General features: G+C 36.4%; 1 protein-coding gene across 2 annotated transcripts; it reads left to right on the forward strand.

The window, feature by feature from the left end:
- Window positions 1–1,583: 1,583 nt before the first annotated feature.
- Window positions 1,584–7,637, forward strand: LOC105749986 (claudin-4-like). 2 transcript variants are annotated; one of them, XR_004232901.1, is made up of 3 exons: window positions 1,584–1,715; window positions 3,216–3,288; window positions 5,078–5,401. XR_004232901.1 is itself a non-coding variant. In XM_023500340.2 (3 exons), the coding sequence occupies exon 3, from the start codon at window positions 6,739–6,741 to the stop codon at window positions 7,405–7,407; it is 669 nt and encodes a 222-aa protein (XP_023356108.1). In that variant the 5' UTR covers window positions 1,584–1,715; window positions 3,216–3,288; window positions 6,696–6,738; the 3' UTR covers window positions 7,408–7,637. The 2 variants fall into 2 exon arrangements, 1 of the variants encoding a protein (XP_023356108.1); XM_023500340.2 differs by lacking the exon at window positions 5,078–5,401 and adding an exon at window positions 6,696–7,637.
- The last annotated feature ends 10,007 nt before the right edge of the window (window positions 7,638–17,644 follow it).

Here is a 17,644-nt window from a genome sequence, read left to right on the forward strand (position 1 = left end):
TTGTGAAAAGACAGCTAAGGGGAAAACCAAAGATAAAGAGAATGGAAGACAGTGAAAGGAGAGAAGGGAATGGAAACATGCAAGTTGACTTCTTCCTTCCTAGGATCTTCCTCTACTATTAAATTGAGGTTTCTATGTCTGAGGCTGAGAGCATCCTAAAGAATCACTCTGGGCTGAATCCTCTCTTATGTTCTGTTGCCTATATGGCAATGTATTTTTTTTTCTATTAAATTTTTAAAAAAAATAAATAAGCTTTAAATACAAGAATCATTCTGGGTGCTAAAAAAAAGGGGGGACTTGGATGCTATTGGGGACTGAGTCTACAGCCAAACTCAAGAGTTCTTGGAAAATTCCTTTCCTTCCAACTGTTGGCAACAAGGTGAAATGACTGAGCAAGATAAGGGAGAAAGATACATAAAGATCTGTCTAAGAGCAAGACTTAGCATTGTTTGTTTTGTCCAGAATAGAAGCTAGCCAAATACTTGCTAAATAAATTGAAAGTGTGTGTGGAAAGGGTAGCTGGGAAGAATGGCAAATGAGTTATTCCGGGCCTTACAGAATCAGAGACACTGAGAATTGGAAATGTTCTTTTATTTTTCAGAGGACCATAGTTTTAGAGGTAGATTGCAACCTCCAAAATCCTCTAGTCCAGTGGTGTCAGACTGGAATAGAAATGAAAGGAAGGAGGGGAAGCATAAAACTATACATAAGGATTCCTGTAGGCATATATTAATTTAGAAAACCACATACCAACATTATCTCTGTTTTATTGTATTTTATTTTATTAATTACTTTTAAATTCCATTTTTATCTTATTTGGGATGCACTTAAAACTGTTGTGTGCTTCAGGAAGTCAGGTGTGTTTAGACTTGCTTAGTCTTGTTCAACCTCCTCATATTTTAGATAAAGAAGCTGAGGCTCTGGAGCAGCTAGGTGGTACAGTGGATAGAGAACCAGCCCTGAAAGTCAGGAGGACCCGAGTTCAAATTTGGCCTCAGACACTTAATACTTCCTGGTTGTGTGACCCTGGGCAAATCACTTAACCCTAATTGCATCAGGAAAAAAAAGAAAAAAAAAAAAGAAGAAGAAGCTGAGACCCAGAGAGTGATTAGTCCAAAGTCACACATGGTCATCACTGTTTCTTACTGGTGCATTCAAAAGCCATACTGTGAAGGAGAAAAAGGGAAGAAACCTCCTTTAATAAAATCCCCAGTAAACTGGTCACATCTACTTACTGTTATTATGGCCCCTCTCTGAATATGTTCTGGGAAAACAGAGGCAATCCTCAAATAGTGTAATTCCTCTGAGAAAGAATGTCATTTTCATGGTCTTGCCCACATGAGCTCAGATAATGGGGGAGAGAAATGGCTATTGCTCCTGCATCCTTTCCCACCATTCATCTAACTTTCAGCTGCCCTATGTGACTCGGAATCACTGAGAAAACTGTCCGGGCTGCATCAAGAGCAAGACAAGAATTTTAGTCTTAGAGGAACTCTGAGCTGTTTGAACAGTGTTTGAATGCTCCAATAAGCATCAAGTCTTGGGTCACGTGATCAGAAATGAGTGCATTCTAAAAAGAATTTTCAGAATAGCCAGTACAGCATGATGCCTATGTTTCTGTAGTCTCTCTTGGCTTTGACTCTCTTTTCTCTCAATTGAAAATTTCTGGATGTTTGTTCTCTTTAGGAAGACATCCTTTCTGAGATAACCCTGAGGTAAGGAACATTATGGTTTAACTTCTTATGTCCTAGATTTTGCTAATGGAATTTGCTAATGACATTCATGTTACAGTTAACTCATCTTTCCAATGATGGGGAACTTAACCATGTCATTGTCATCTCTGCCTTGGTCACCATGACAAGGAAAAAAAAGGGTGGAGGGCCTGTAGTTAACTTTATATAGTTAAGCAAGTGATCTTACAATCTGCAGCTTTCAGGTCTAGGGACTATATATAGAACTTTGATATGATTTTATCAAATTGATTAATACTGATTGGAATGCAGAATTTTTCACATTCCCAATAGTCCCTTCCTGTTATAAGTCTATGATCTTGTGGTACTCTCAATTAGCTAATCTTGCCATAGTTCATGTGAACATTTTGTATAATTTTCAATACAAATTAGGTGGTCACATCCCCTTTTGTTCTACAACCATTGATTATAGTGTGTGCGTGGGGGAAGATGCAAATGTTTAATTTGGGCTTAATCAAGACTAGAAAATATACATGGATGCTTTTGACAAAGATGGTGAGCTAAGAGGTTCTAGTCAAGAAAAGCAACCAGCAACAATAAAAGTTAAGGAGGCCAAAGGAAATAAAAAGATGCCTTTGTTCTTTAATGGATAGTCATTTAACAAATCTCCATGAAAGTGAGACTGAGGGAAATGTATGACTCTGGGTTTTAAGGGAAGTATATTTTCTGATTCTATTTCAGTTATTTCACTTGGTTCACTTTAGAAACATATCTTTCAGCGCCAGAAGGTACTTTAGAGGTAATTTTCCTGTTACAAATGAGAATCAGGATTTGGAGGAAGGTTGATGCTTTGGTTTACACTGAATTTTATTCATCTTTTTGTAGACAACCATGAGGACATAAATGTCTCATTCACTATTTAAGGACAAAGAACATGTTGGGTACCATTCGGAGTATAGAATTGTACATATTACACAATCAATTTAACTAAACTCTGTATTTTTGACATGGTCTTAAACTACCATATTCCATTTGCCTGAAATGATTCTTTTTCCTTTGCTTGTTAGGACAGCCCTAGGTCAAATCCTGAAGCAAGTTTCAAAAAATAGCTGAAACTCTTCTATGTTACTTCTTTGTCCCCTCCCAACATTGTGGCATTGTGCTACTCTCCATCTGACCAATACATTTCTAGCCCACCCCCAGTCAGGACTCCCAGTTCCAATAGAATGTATTGTCCTTGATTCCATTCCCTTAAGTGAAATACAATTTGGGACAGTGAAAAGGGCACTAGATTAGGCAACACAAAACCTGGGTTCTAATCCTCTCTCAGGCACCTATAATACTGTGTGACCTTCACTCACTTCACCACTCCAGATTTTTATTTTACTCATCTGTGAAATGTGGGAGTTGGACTCGATAACCTCTATGGTCCCTTCCAGCTCTAAATTTGTCATATAAGTGTTAATTATAGATTCATTAAATTAGATTTCACTCATAATGGTTCTGTTAATCTTGTTCTTCCAGGGTAACAGAATGGCTTTGGAGGAGAGAGAAAAAACTGGGTTGAAGGTGTCAGAATCTGACTGTTGATTCCATGGTATGGGAAAGTCCTGATAGGAACTATATCCTTTCAACAATAGAGATCGCCAACTCTTTCATTACCTATAGTCTTAGAACAAATGTTCTTAACAAGCAATTAGTGAATTTAAAAATTTTTAATTTTAATTTTAATTTTTTATTATAGCTTTTTATTTACAAGATATATGCATGGATAATTTTTCAGCATTGACAATTGCAAAACCTTTTGTTCCAACTTTTCCCTTCCTTCTCTCCACCCCTTTCCCCAGATGGTAGGTTGACCAATACATGTTAAATATGTTAAAGTATTAGTTAAATACAATATATGTATACATATCCAAACAGTTATTTTGCTGTACAAAAAGAATTGTACTTTGAAATAGTACACCATTAGCCTGTGAAGGAAATCAAAAATGCAGGCGGACAAAAATAGAGAGATTGGGAATTCTATGTAGTGGTTCAGAGTCATCTCCCAGAGTTCTTTCGCTGGGTGTAGCTAGTTCAGTTCATTACTGCTCTAAATGGAATTGATTTGGTTCATCACATTGTTGAAGATGACCACGTCCATCAGAAGAGATCATCATATAGTATTGTTGTTGAAGTATATAATGATCTCTTGGTCCTGCTCATTTCCCTCAGCATCAGTTCATGTAAGTCTCTCCAGGCCTTTCTGAAATCATCCTGTTGGTCATTTCTTACAGAACAATAACATTCCATAATATTCATATACCACAATTTGTTCAGCCATTCTCCAATTGATGGGCATCCATTCAATTTCCAGTTTCTAGCCACTACAAAGAGGGCTGCCACAAACATTCATGCACATAAAAGTCCCTTTCCCTCCTTTAAGATCTCTTTGGGATATAAGCCCAGTAGTAACACTGCTAGATCAAAGGGGATGCACAGTTTGATAACTTTTTAGCATAGGTGATCTTTTTTTTTAAAAAAATTAGTTTGATAATTGTGTTTCAATATAATTTTCTTTCATAATCCTATGTGTTTTATATCAATATATTTATATTTTGATTTAATTTGTTTAAATAATTAATTAAAAGGTGTTTTAGCTATGAGTATGAGTTAGAGGCAGGAATTGAATGGAGGCCTTCCTGATTGCAAAGACAAGCCTCTTTCCACTACATTACATTGTCTAACTTTGATTAAACATATGCAGTAGCCTACAGATGACTGATATAGCTGGTGGGAATTTTAGGCTTCATGGAAGGCAAAATTTTTGATGCCAATAGACTGATCTTTGGCACCTCTGATAACAAACTACTATGTGAGGGACAGGCTACTTTGCCAGCCAAAAGAGGCAGCCCTCTTCCCTACTTTGCAGAACTTCTTCCCTTTAATCCATCCACCAGAGATCACACTGGAATTAGGAGGAGGGAACTTGAGTTCTAAGTCAGATTCTTCTATTAGTTCCTTAGGTGAACATTTAGTTTTCTAGGTCTCAGTTTCCTTATTTATAAGATAAAAGGTTTGATGCAAGGAAATGGATTTTTCCTCTGGATTTTCAAGTAGTTCTGAGACAATGACCCAAAGTAAATATGTCTCCCTACCTGCCATAAGGGTTCAAATGTTCATGTACCCCCTAGCTTTTTTAACCTTAAGGTTTCTTCCCAAAATGACCAGTTAAGTGGATCTGCACAGAGCCAGTGGTTACCCAGTGTGCCTTCTTCAGGCACTGAAGGGAAAGAGGAAATAAATCAAAGGAATAAACTTCCCAGAGTTGTTAATGAAGAATTTAGGAGTAGGGGTCCCCAGAAAGAGACAGAAATAAGGTCTCTGTTTTTCTACTCTTGAAGGTCTTGAACTTTATGTGGAGAAGGAAGAGCACTGATGGCAATAGAAAAACTGAGTCCAAGAACTACTTTTAACCTTTTGGAGTCTCAGTTCCCATGAAAAAAATCAGACAATGCTTACATGACCTTCCTTGTAAAAGTGAAGTGAGGAAGGCATGCACAAAGTGCCAAATAAATCTGAGTTCTACTTATTAGACATTTAGACATTCTCTTGTTTTACTTTAGCATTATTAATTATTAAATCCATAATAAAGTGGTTTTTGTTTTGTTTTTTTTTAAATATATTGACCTATCTTTCTTAGAAAAAGGATCATTCTGCTGATACATGAACCTAGGGAGTGTGTATGTGTGTGCTTATGTGTGTGTGTGTGTGTGTACACATGTATACATGTGAGGGTATCTGAGAGTGTGAGCTTGGTAAAAGAGGAAAAGGAAGGGGACAGATATATTAAAATTCTTTGAAGAATTTAGGAAAATCTGAAAGTAGAGAAAATCTGAAAATAGAGAGAAGTACAAAATCTTTGGGGCTTCACTAGTGGGGCTTCCTGGCCTGACTATATTATTTCTATGGTCCTTTTGAATTTGAAAAAGCCTAAGGTTGGAATATTTTTAGAGGATTCAAAATAACAATTGCATTGAGCTTCCAGCAGCTGATTTATAATTATCTGCCTTAGAAGATTGCTGGACCTTGGTTCAGGGTCTTGACCAATATCACAAAGCTAATATATGTTAGACTTTTCAACTCAGATTGTGAAGATTCAGAGGCCTGCTCCTCATCTACTTTTTCTGAGAATGTTTCCATTGTTCAATTTTGGAAAAAAAAATGTAATTATGCTACTTCCACCCCTATCTCAAAGTGGATAATCAAGAGTCTTTCGTTATGTTGCTTCAATTAAAAAAATTTAGTTAGTTTGAGCGAGGAGGGGCAGCGTGGAATAGGTGAGTCTCTGGGTCTCTGAGATACTGTTTGATTCTCTGAAAGTCATTGAATTCTTCAGTGTCTCAGGTTACTCCTAAAAGTGTAAGCTGCAGAATAATTGCAGATGTGCATTAGGATCAGTTGCCTCACTGAAAATTCCCTAAATTAATGAAATAACAAGTCTACTAGAACACACACACACACACACACACACACACACACACACACACACACATTCAGATATCAGCAGAATCATCCTTATTCTAACCAAGTTTGGGAATCATGTAATGTTGGACATGAAAAGGATGTCAAAGGTATCAAACTCCTTTACCTTGAGCAGCTACCAAACTCCCGAGTGAGGAGGGACCAGATGAAAATATATTTGGGAAATGTTTAACAAAAATAAATAAAAATATAATACAACATAGATAATGCTCATTTGCAGATTTCTAAGTCAATGCCTGCTTTCTATTTGAGTTTGAAACCACTGGCCTCATCTACTTGTCCCTTTTAATCTTAAAAGGTAAAATCTCAAGAAAATTCAGAAGCAATAAAAACAAATGTTCATATAAACCAAAGTTTTTTTTATACTTTTACTGCTCTATGTGGAATACTCAAATACAGCTTTGTCCTCATGTTAGAAAAGGTATCTGTGTGGAAAGTTAAAAAAATTCTCTGTTCTTGTTTTTTTTTTTCCTTCAGTGTTCCAGAATAGTCTTCATGATTCATCAGCCTTCAGCCTATCATGACATTTCATGTCAGAAAATTTTTATTGCTGGTGACTTTCTTACTATTTGCTTTGATAGCTTGGTTATTATGTATTGACTTAGGAAGTTCTGTATATTGGAGAGTATGGCATTTTAACAACACAAACATTTCCACTGTCTGGATTGGGCTTTGGAAATTCTGCTATCTTCAGTGGAATTTTGAGTTAAAATTTGAGTTAACTTATCCAACAGTAATCTGTATGAAAATCAATTCAAGTTGGGTTTTCCCCCAAGAACTGAAATATAGTCAGGACCTGATCACATTGTCCATCTTCCTGCAAATGATTGGTCAGATTTTCAGTTTTGGGGCATTTCTGATGATCTTCAAGAATGAATCATACCCATATTTCATTGACACATGTCATCTAATTGCTGGATGTTGCTTCATCATCAGTGGCATCAGTATCAGTATCTCAGTGATCTGTAATACTTACATGGATATAACAGACATTAGCGCCTTGGAATTGCCACAAGATTTTCCAGTTAAATGGGACACAATAATTTACAAAGAAATTGGGCTTGCTTTTCCAATGGGAATTTCAAGTGCAGTTTGTTCGTTTATAAGTGGAGTCTTTTTTTTTTGCCATTCACTTTGTTCAAAGTTTTCAAGAGTGCATCCTCAGGACAACATTTTAAATAGTAAATAAACAAACTGACAAGAAAAAATGCCAAATAAAGTGACAAGAGAGCTGATTCCTTTGTGAACTGGGCCAAAGGAATTTCTCTTAAAAATTTTTTGAACCTATTTCTGGACATAGCAGTTTTCACTCTTTGTTTTCTGGTGCTATATTGAGTGAAGTGTACACATTTTTAGCCTTTGTAAATATCAATGTGTATAGTCTTTATATTGATTTATTAATATGTGTATTATTTAATGTGTCCATTTTATTAAAATTTGTATATAAAAATGAGTTCTTTAATTGTCCAAAATGGTGGTAAGTTTATGTTTGCCATTCCTGCTTCTACCTCCAAGGCCTAGTCCTCTCACTGGGGTTATTTCATGGCTCCTCAGAGTGAACTTGGAGTCATAAATCCTCAGATCCCTATTAGTTATATAATTCTACATATGTCATATAACCTCTTGGTGTCTTACTTTCCTCATTGATCAAACTCAGAGGTTGAGCTCAGAGCCTTTAAGATTGCTTTCAGCTCTAAATCTATGCTTTTAGGATTTCTCTGTCAAATGAGAGATTTGGACTAAACAACATCTGAAGTACCTTTCAGCTCTAAATATATGGTTCTCTTATCATTTATAAAAATAAGAAAGTTTGGACTAGAAGTTTCCAATTCTAAAGCTATGATCTTACGAACTAACTATCTTTTAGCCATATACTTTCTTAATGCATATATTTCTTTCCTCATTTTCTCAGGGTTACTCACTCACTTCTCTTTTATTTATGACTTCACTTTTTCTTTGATATTTTTTCTCTTCCTTGCTTCCCCAAGATTTTCTGATCTTCCAAACAAAACTTGAGCTATTCTGTAAGGCCTTACCCAAAGGCCTACTACAATGAAGATTATAACTGCCTCAATTTCTAAAAGCACCTGAAATTAGAAAGGACTTCAAAAGCTTATCAGGCCAGCCATTACTCCACAGAATCCCCTCTACACCATATCTCACAAGTGGTATGTATCTTTGTCATGGAAACCTCTAGTGTAATTTTATCTCAGTCTAACAGTCCCAAGGCTTCCCATTACTCTTTTGGTGATTGCAACAGACAGAGGTATTTTTAGTCTGTGCTTTTGTGCTGTGATGAAGTCAGGAAGATTCACCTTTCTAAGTTCAAATCTGGTCTTAGACATTTACTGTCTGTGTGACTAGGCAAGACATTTGTTCAGATGGACTGAACTGTTATTGAGCCATCCCCAACCTTGTATTAGTCAAGTTATTTCTTGAATCTAAGTGTAACAATTTCACATGTATCCATATCACATTTCATTGCATTTGAATTAACTGAATTTCAAACCTAGTGAGATCCTTTAAAGTTCTGATTCTCTTATTCACTGTTAGCTATTGCTTACAGCTTTATGCTATTTGAAACACATGCCATCTCAGCCTTTTTCAGGATCTTTAGTAAAAAAAAAAAAAAGAAGAAGAAGAAGAAAAAGAAAATGTTAATGCTAGAAATTGGAGCAGAGAGCCCTGGACACACTACTGGATTCCATCTTCCAAGTGGAAATTAAGTCATTAATGATTATTCTTGATCCATTCAGCAAACTAGTTTTAAATCTACATCATCATACAATTGTTTAGTCCACATCTCTCCAACTATTTTTTTTTTAGCAAAGTATGAAAAACGTTGTTAAAAGCTTTGCCAAAAAGGGCAGCTAGGTGGCACAGTGGATAGAGCACCAGCCTGAAGTCAGGAGGACCCGAGTTCAAATTTGACCTTAGACACTTACACACTTCTCAGTTGTGTGACCCTAGGCAAGTCACAACCCCAATTGCCTTGGGAGAAAAAAAAAGCAGCTTTGCCAAAATTTAAGTCAACTATATTTACAGTATGCCTGTAAACCAGTCGAGTAACCACTTAAGTAAAGAAAATAAGTCTAGTTTCCAATTTGGCTTATTCCTTTTTCTCCACTTAATAGTATTTTGCTTTTCTCAATTACATATAAAGATAGTTTTAATCTAGTTTTTCATTTTTTTTTGTTTGTTTGCTGAGGCAATTGGGGTTAAATGACTTGCCCAGGGTCACACAGCTAGGAAGTGTTAAGTGTCAGAGGCCAGATTTGAACTCGGGTCCTCCTGACTTAAGAGCTGGTGCTCTAGCCACCTAGCTGCCCCCATATAAAGATAGTTTTAAACATCCTTTGTTTTCTTTCATTTTTTTTTTATTTAGGTAATATATGTACATTCACTTTCAACACATTTCCATGAGTCATGTTGGAAAAGAAAAATCAGAACAAAAGGGAAAATGATGAAACAGAAAAAAATAAAAGAAAAAAAGGTGAAAATAGCATGTTTCTATCTGCATTCAGTCTCCATAGTTCTCTCTCTGGATGCAGATGGCATTTTCCATCAAATTTTTATGTAATTGCTTTGGATCACTGAATTGCTGAGAAGAGTTAAGTCTATCATAGTTGATTATCATAAACTCTTATTGTTAACTGTATACAATTTTTTGCTGATTTTGCTCATTTTATTTAGCATCAGCTCATGTAGGTCTTTCCAGGTTTTTCTGAAATCAGTCTGTTCATAATTTCTTATAACACAATAATATTCCATGACTTTCATATACCACAACTTATTCAGCCTTTCCCCAATTGATAGACACCTACTCCTTTCCCAATTCTTTGCTATCAACAAAAGAGCTGCTGCAAACATTTTTGCACATGTGGGTCCTTTTCCCTCTTTTATGATTTCTTTGAAATATAGACCTAGTAGAGGCACTGCTGTATCAAAGGGTATGCACAGTTTTATAGCCCTTTGGGCATAATTTCACAATTTTATCTATTAACTATTCCTGATTATCCTCTCTTGGCTCTTTGTAAACAATACCCTCTTTTCCAGACTTTTACTAATGATCCGTACAAATTTCTGCACAGAGAATAGTCATACAGATTTCCAAAGAAGCAAAGTCTAAATGTTGTTGGAACTCAAACTTAATATAGAAGTGGAAAAATTAGGGCTCCTTTAATGTCTGATAAACTTCCTGGCAGTGAGGAAATATGCCTAGCAAACTATTAGAAATAGTGAACTGTTTATTATGAACCCCAAAAAACAAAATTTCTAATTCAAGCTATGGAGGAATGTGTAGCATTCAATAGTCGCCAGAAATAGTTCCAATGGGTAAGGTGACATAGCTGTTCCAGCCAGTGGGACAAATGGTCAGTATTAGGTCATATAACAGGAAAATAAAGTAAAAAAAATTTTCAATCTGTATTTAGACACAATGGACAGTCTTTTTTCACCATAAGTATTTCAGAGTAAGTAGTCTTGAATCATTGTATTGCTGAGAATATTAGTCATTGACAGTTTATTACCCTACAATATTACTATTACTTTGTACAAAATACATTTCACTTTGCATGAGCTCATGGAGAACTTTCCATGTTTTTCTTAGATTATCCTGCTGATCATTTCTTATAAAATAATATGCCATTATAATCACATGGCATAATTTATTCAGTTATTCCCCAATTGATGAGTATGCCCTCAATTTCCAATTCTTTGCTTTGAAAAAAAGAGAAGCTATAAATATTTTTGTACATATAGGTCCTTTTCCTTTTTAAAAACTTAAAAAAATGTCTTTTGGTATACCTTCTAATAGAGATATTAGGTATGCATGATTTTATAGCCTGTTGAGCACAATTCCTATCTTTTGATCATTTATTATTTGGGGAATTGCTTTATTTAATATAAATTTGACTCAGTTCCCTATATATTTTAGAAATGAGGTCTTCATCAGAGAAACTTCCTTCAAAATTCTTTTCACAATTACTATTGCTAACTGTATTTCCCACTCATTTTATTCTCTCCTTCCTTATACCCTAACCTTCGTCAAGTGTTTTGTTTCTAACTACTCTCTTCCCCAATGAGCCCTTTCTTTTATCACTGTCCCCAGAATAATAGATTTGTATACCTATATTAAGTGTGTATGTTATTTCCTCTTTGAGCCAATTTTGGTAACAGAAATTTTAGTTCACTCACTCATTCCCCTTCCACTCTTCATCTTCCCCCTCAGTGTAAACATTTTTTTTTTCATTCTTATGACAGATAATTTATACCATTCCACCTCTCCTTTTTCCTTTCTCCCAGTACATTCCTCTCCAATCCTTGATTTTATTTTTTTAAATGTCATTCCATCATATTCATCTCATAACTATGTCCTTTGTCTATATATACTCCTTTTAACTACCATAATAATGAGAAAGTTCTTATGAGTTACAAGTATCATTTTCATTTTCCCATGTAGGAATGTAACCAGATAAACCTTAATGCCTTATGATTTCCCTTTCCTGATTACCTCCTTATGCCTCTTCTGAATCCTGTATTTGAAAGGCAATTTTCTATTCAGCTCTGGTCTTTTCATCACAAATGCTTGAAAGTCCTCTGAAAGTCCTGTTTCATTAAATATCCACCTTTTCCCCTGAAGGATTATATTCAGTTTCACTGGGTAAGTGATTCTTGGTTATAATCCCAGCTCTACTGCTGTCTGGAATTATACCAAGCCCAATCCTTTAATGGAGAAGGTACTAAATCTTGTGTTATCTTCATTGTGGCTTTACTATACTTGAATTGTTTCTTTCTGGATGCTTAAAATAGTTTCTCCTTGACCTGGAAGTCCCAGAATCTGGCTATAATATTCCTAGGAGTTTTCATCTTGAGATCTTTCAGGAGGTGATCAGTAGATTCTTTCAATTTCTATTTTACCCTTTGGCAATAAATAGACTGCCAAATAGATACAGGATTAAAAAAAAAAAAAAAGAAGGATTAAGAATCATGCTTCTTATGATAATACAAAATACTTAAGAAATTCAACATCCCTTACTCTTTATCTCTGCATACAGAAAATCATAAATGTCCATATCATAAGGATACTTGGCATCCCTTTTGTATTCCTCCTGATTTCTGCAATTTCTTTAGGATATTGAATTGTTTTCTAGTAGTTTTCTAAGACTTAATGACATCTACTGGCAATCACTTTTGCCAAGGTCATTCAGGCTTGATGAGGCAGCTGAGCCCTCAAAGTAAACAAAGGGAAACCTTTTTTAAAAATTTGTTTTTAATGTTAACTCATTTTTCAGTCATGTCTGATTTCTTCATGACTCCATTTGGGGTTTCCTTGGCAGAGATACTGGAGACTGGAGTGATTTACCATTTCCTTCTCTAGTTCATTTTATAGAAGAGGAAACTGAAGTAAACAGGTTTAAATGATTTACTCGGAGTCAGACAGTATCTAAGGCTAGATTTGAATTCAGGAAGATGAGTTTTCTTGATTCCAGGCTGGACACTCTATCCACTGTCCTAAGTTCTTATCTTAAACCAAATGTTGACAATGATAATTTTAATGACAATGATTAATAGAGAAAAGTCACAATGAATCAGCAATTAAAATCCGTTTTTAAAAGAAAGCTCAATTTTTTTCACCTTTTGGTTATTATTTGTGCTTATGATGCATTATGGAAAGTTTTAAATGTACATGGGTAGATATTAAGTTTATCTATGGAAAGTTTTAAGAGTATCTTGAGTAGTACTAGTTAGAAGAGTCTAATTTGTTTCATCATTATATTTAGATGAACTAATTTTGATGTAGCTAATTATATAAATATAAAAATAAATCATATAAATAATAATTTACATATTATAAATAATATAACTTTTTGGTCAGAAATTCCCATCTCTATTCTTTGTATGTTCATCCTCATTTTTCCTCTTATGTAGTTACAGTATATACTCCCTTTTTCTAGTTCTTTCCCCCCTTTGCTTTATTTCTGAAAGATTTTCCTGATTTCTTTGTATTTCTTCCATTTGTTGATCTCAATGGCATTAATGTATTCCATAACATTAATATGCAACAAAATAATTCATCATTTCTTTATGGTTAGACATTCAGGTTGCTTCCAGTTTTGTTTTGTTTTACAATAATATGTAATGATGCTAGGAAAATCTGTGAATAGATGAGATGAATCCTTTGTGATTCTTCTTAACATTGTCAGGGTAGAGAGCATTCTGGGAGAATGGCAGATTAGGTCAGAAAATTCCAAGCTCTCCAGATTTCCCTTACAAACAAGTTAAAATTTCACCTCAGGGCAAATGTAGTGTTTAAAAATAAATAAGAATTGGGGCAGAACAGTGGTTCTCTTAGGATAATAAGAGAAGACTCTGAAGAAAGATACCAGGATGGAGGTATGGCTCCTGTAAAGTGTAAATACCTTTAGGCTAGTTCCACTGACACAGCAAGCTGAGAGCTCTGGGGGCTAGCTGGGATGGGAGGTAGCTTCATGTCACAGCCACAGAAATGTTCATCTCCCAGATAAGGTGGGGAGTTGGGCATCTGAGGTGGGAAAGATTGAAAATGCCTCTGCTGATAAGGAACATCATGCCCAGCTCTACTAAGAAGATGAAGCCTGGGTGAGAAGGAACCAGCACATACCCTATGAGTGCAAAAGCAGTAAAGCAGGGACACTGTTAGCTGTGGATATTTACAGGATGGTATAGCTCTTGGTTTTCAATTCCAGGATAGAGGGGAGAACTGAAGGAGAACCAAACTCTAGGTGATTACACTAATAAACTCTTATTTTTTTCTTTGCCAAAAGGTACACTTATTTATAAGAAGAGGTACAGACAAAATGAGGAGGTAAAATAAGAAGTAGGAGTGGTAAATGTGAAATAGATTTGGTAGAACATTTAATTAGCAAGGAAAGTAGTTTTTAACAATTAACAATGGAAAAGTTCCCTATGGGAACTCATAATTAGCCAGAAGAAAGGGAATAAGCAATGAGATAAGACTATGTCATTGGCTGCCAGGTTAAATCTTAAAAGGGATTTAGCACCCTAATAGTTAGTTAGCTATAATAAGGAGAGAGATGAGGCATGAAGCATGGAGGAAAGAATAAAAAGAAAAACACCATGAGGTAGAACTTTGTGGCAGGCTAATCCCAAAGTGATTTTGTACGAACTCTTATTTTAAAAACAACAGCAGTAACAACAAAAAGACCAGGGAAAGGAGAAAGAACCCAACCATAGAAAGTTACTATGGGAATAGGGAAAACATGAGTTCATATTCAGAGGATAATACTGAAGTTAAAAAAAAAAAAAAGCCTCTCTTACCCCAAAGAGTAATATTACATAGTCACCTGCCCAAAAAGAATTTATAGAAGAATTCAAAAACAATACTTTAAAAATAAAATGAGCCTGAGGAAAAACTAAAAAACAAAAACAATTCAAGAAGGATTATGAAAAAAAAGTCAACCTATCAGAAAAGGATGCAGTCTTAAAGAAGAAAATGACTCCTTGAAATTTAGAACTGGACAAAGGGAAGCCAGAAAAGACAAGAGACCAGGAAATAATAAAATAAAATATATAGAATGAAAAAAACAGAAATGTGAACTCTTATAAGAACAACAACCAATCTTGAGAACAGACCAAGAAGAAAAATCATAATTGCAATATCTGAAAGCTAATATCAAAAAAAGAATCTTGATATAATAATACAAGAAATAAAGAAAATTCTTCTGAAGTGTTAGATCAAGAGGGGGAAGTGGGAATAGAAAAAAGCCAAGAATTACCACCTAAAAAAGATTTGATGAGGAAATCACTGTCAAATTTCAAAACTACAAGATGTTTTATTAATGTTAAGAAAAAAAATTCAAATATGGCAAAGCCACAAGGAGAATCACACAAGACCTAAGAATGGCTACATTAAAAGATTGTATGTCTTGGAATATTATGTATCAAACAACAAAAGAACTAGGGTAGCATTAAAAAGTGTCATACCCTTCAGAATCAAGCATAATGCTGAATGGGAAAAAAAAAATTCATTGAACTGCCAGCCATTTAGAATTTTGTTGCAAAACAAAAACACTGAATTTAATAGAAAGTTTAACGTAAGATCCAAGAGAAATATAAGGTAAATATCAAAGACTAATTTCAAGGGAGTAATAAGGATGAATTGTTTATTTATACATAGAAATATAAATCATATCTAAGATTGTCATTAGTAATTGGATAGTTCAAAAGAAGGGTTAAGGCAGAGTTAAGTTTGATGCAATTCTAAAAAGTAAAAACTATGTAGGAAAAAATAAAAGAGTAATCCTGTTATATAAATGAGGTGTGAGAGGAAGAGGAATTCAATGGGGAAGCAGCTCAGTGTGGTCTAATGTATATTTCTCAGTTAAAGATATAATATCATTTACATGGTTTCTTCAGGCATTGTCTAATCAACTAATCTGAGTTTTGCCCATCTTCAGTAATACAGAAATTAATTTTGCTGAACTATGCATATTTACAAAGGTTTTTCTCCCCCCACTGGGGGTAGGAGGAAAGGAGTAGAGAAAGTAGGAGAAAAATAAATGCTACATAATTTTTAAAAATTTAAAAAGAAAACTTATTTTCATCTCATGTTCATGCACACATATGTGTGTATACGTTTATATGTAATATTTATCACCTAGTTTCTCATTCTGTTACAACATTTAGTCCCTTTTTGTCTTCCTTTGCAGAATGAAACATAATGTGTATCCACAAGTATCAATGCAAAGTTAAATTTGAAATATTTTGTTGTTAATGAATTGTTCCATTATTGTCTGAGTTTCTGTGGGCCCATTTGAGAGCTTTCCAGGTCAAAAGATACTGGATTCGTTTGTTGCTCAATGGTATCATGCTCTTCATGATCCTAATGTTTTTTTCTTCCAAAAAATGGTGGAGTAGTTTGCCATTTCCAGCTCATTTTAAAGATGAGGAAAGTGAAGCAAACAGGGTTAAGTAACTTGCCCTAGTCACACAGCTATTAAATAGCAGGTCACATTAGAATTAGCCTTCCTGGGCCACCTAGCAACCCTAAAATTTGATCTTAAGTTTACTGGCAAGACAAATAGTAGCAGCAAAATGTTAAAAGGCAAGATAACTGAACTTACTATAGTCTTGGCAAGACAATCTGACTGCATGGGGCAATAAAAGGGTCAATTTTTTTCTTTTCCCACATACACCAAGGCGTTTAAGACTAAAATGAAGGAAATCTCTTCAGCCCCTTCCCAGAATAGCTCCATCCTGCACTAATTCCATACAAATAATCAATCTGGGGTTTGTTACCCAGCCTTGGGTTGAGGGTGGAGTGACCTCTGGGTCACGAGATTTATTGTAAATGGTCCCATGAGGCCAAAGCCCAGAGTCTATTCAATGATCCTAAGGATGGCCAATAGTCCCAAGACTCACTATTCCTGAACATTGTGCAGATGCGAAATTTATCCTGCTTGGGAGGTGAGAAGGGCTCTGATGCCAGGCAGAACCGAGCCGGGTCCGCATCTCCCAGCGCTCCAGGGGGATCCAGCTTGGCCCACAGCACGGGGACACCCTGGGGTGAGGAGGTAGACAAAGGGCTGGGAGGAGGGGCGCAAGGGCGGGGTCCAGCTTGGATGGCCCTACGCCAGAGAAAAGGGCCCCCAAAAAGAGGAAGGGGCGTGCACTAGTCCTCACTCTTGCACCTGTAATAGTTGGTCTTAAAGCAGGCAGTCGGAGGCTTGAGGCAGAACATGGCTAGCTCTGGGCGCGAGCTTCTGGGACCTGCAGCGGCAGCAGATGTGGGAGGCGCGTTTGTTCACACTTCAGGCCCCCGGCTTCCCTGGAAGCGCCCCCACTCATTGGCCTTCGGCGGATGTCCCACGCCTGCCGGTCTTGTGATAATGACGGGCTAGAGGTCGCTCCCCGGCCCAGCAGCCCGATGGCTCCCAGACCTGTTTGCTGTCTGGCCGCTCCCATGCCTTTGCAGGTTCCTCCGGCCCAGCAGCCCAAGGAACACACCGTGGGCCTCTGAGGAAAAGATGGGGCATCCCAGCAGCTGCGGGAGCTGCGCTTGTGGATTCCCTTCCCCCCAAGCCCACCAGCTAGTGCCCTTGAAGGTGCAAGAACTTGGAGGGGTGGGAAGGGAGAAGGTAATTTAGCCCAGCCCAGATGTGTTTGAGGGGGTGGGAGAGGTGGTTTGGGCACTGGAGGCAGGGCAGGGTCAAAGAGCGTCCCATTGGGGTTTGTTGAATGGTGCAGGGATAACGTTGAAGTTGAGGGCCTGAAGATGGGAAGGCTTTGGTGACTTTGCCTTTGGTCAGTTCCATTAGGAAGCAAAAATCCAGGGACACTGCTATCTGCTGCCTGCCAGTGCCTGACATACCATGGTATGCCGACTCATCACCTTGGCTGATCCTGTTTGGCCAAAGCCATCCCTG

The sequence above is a fragment of the Sarcophilus harrisii genome, chromosome 3 (assembly GCF_902635505.1).
Source record: "Sarcophilus harrisii chromosome 3, mSarHar1.11, whole genome shotgun sequence".
NCBI classification, from domain to species: Eukaryota; Metazoa; Chordata; class Mammalia; order Dasyuromorphia; family Dasyuridae; genus Sarcophilus; species Sarcophilus harrisii.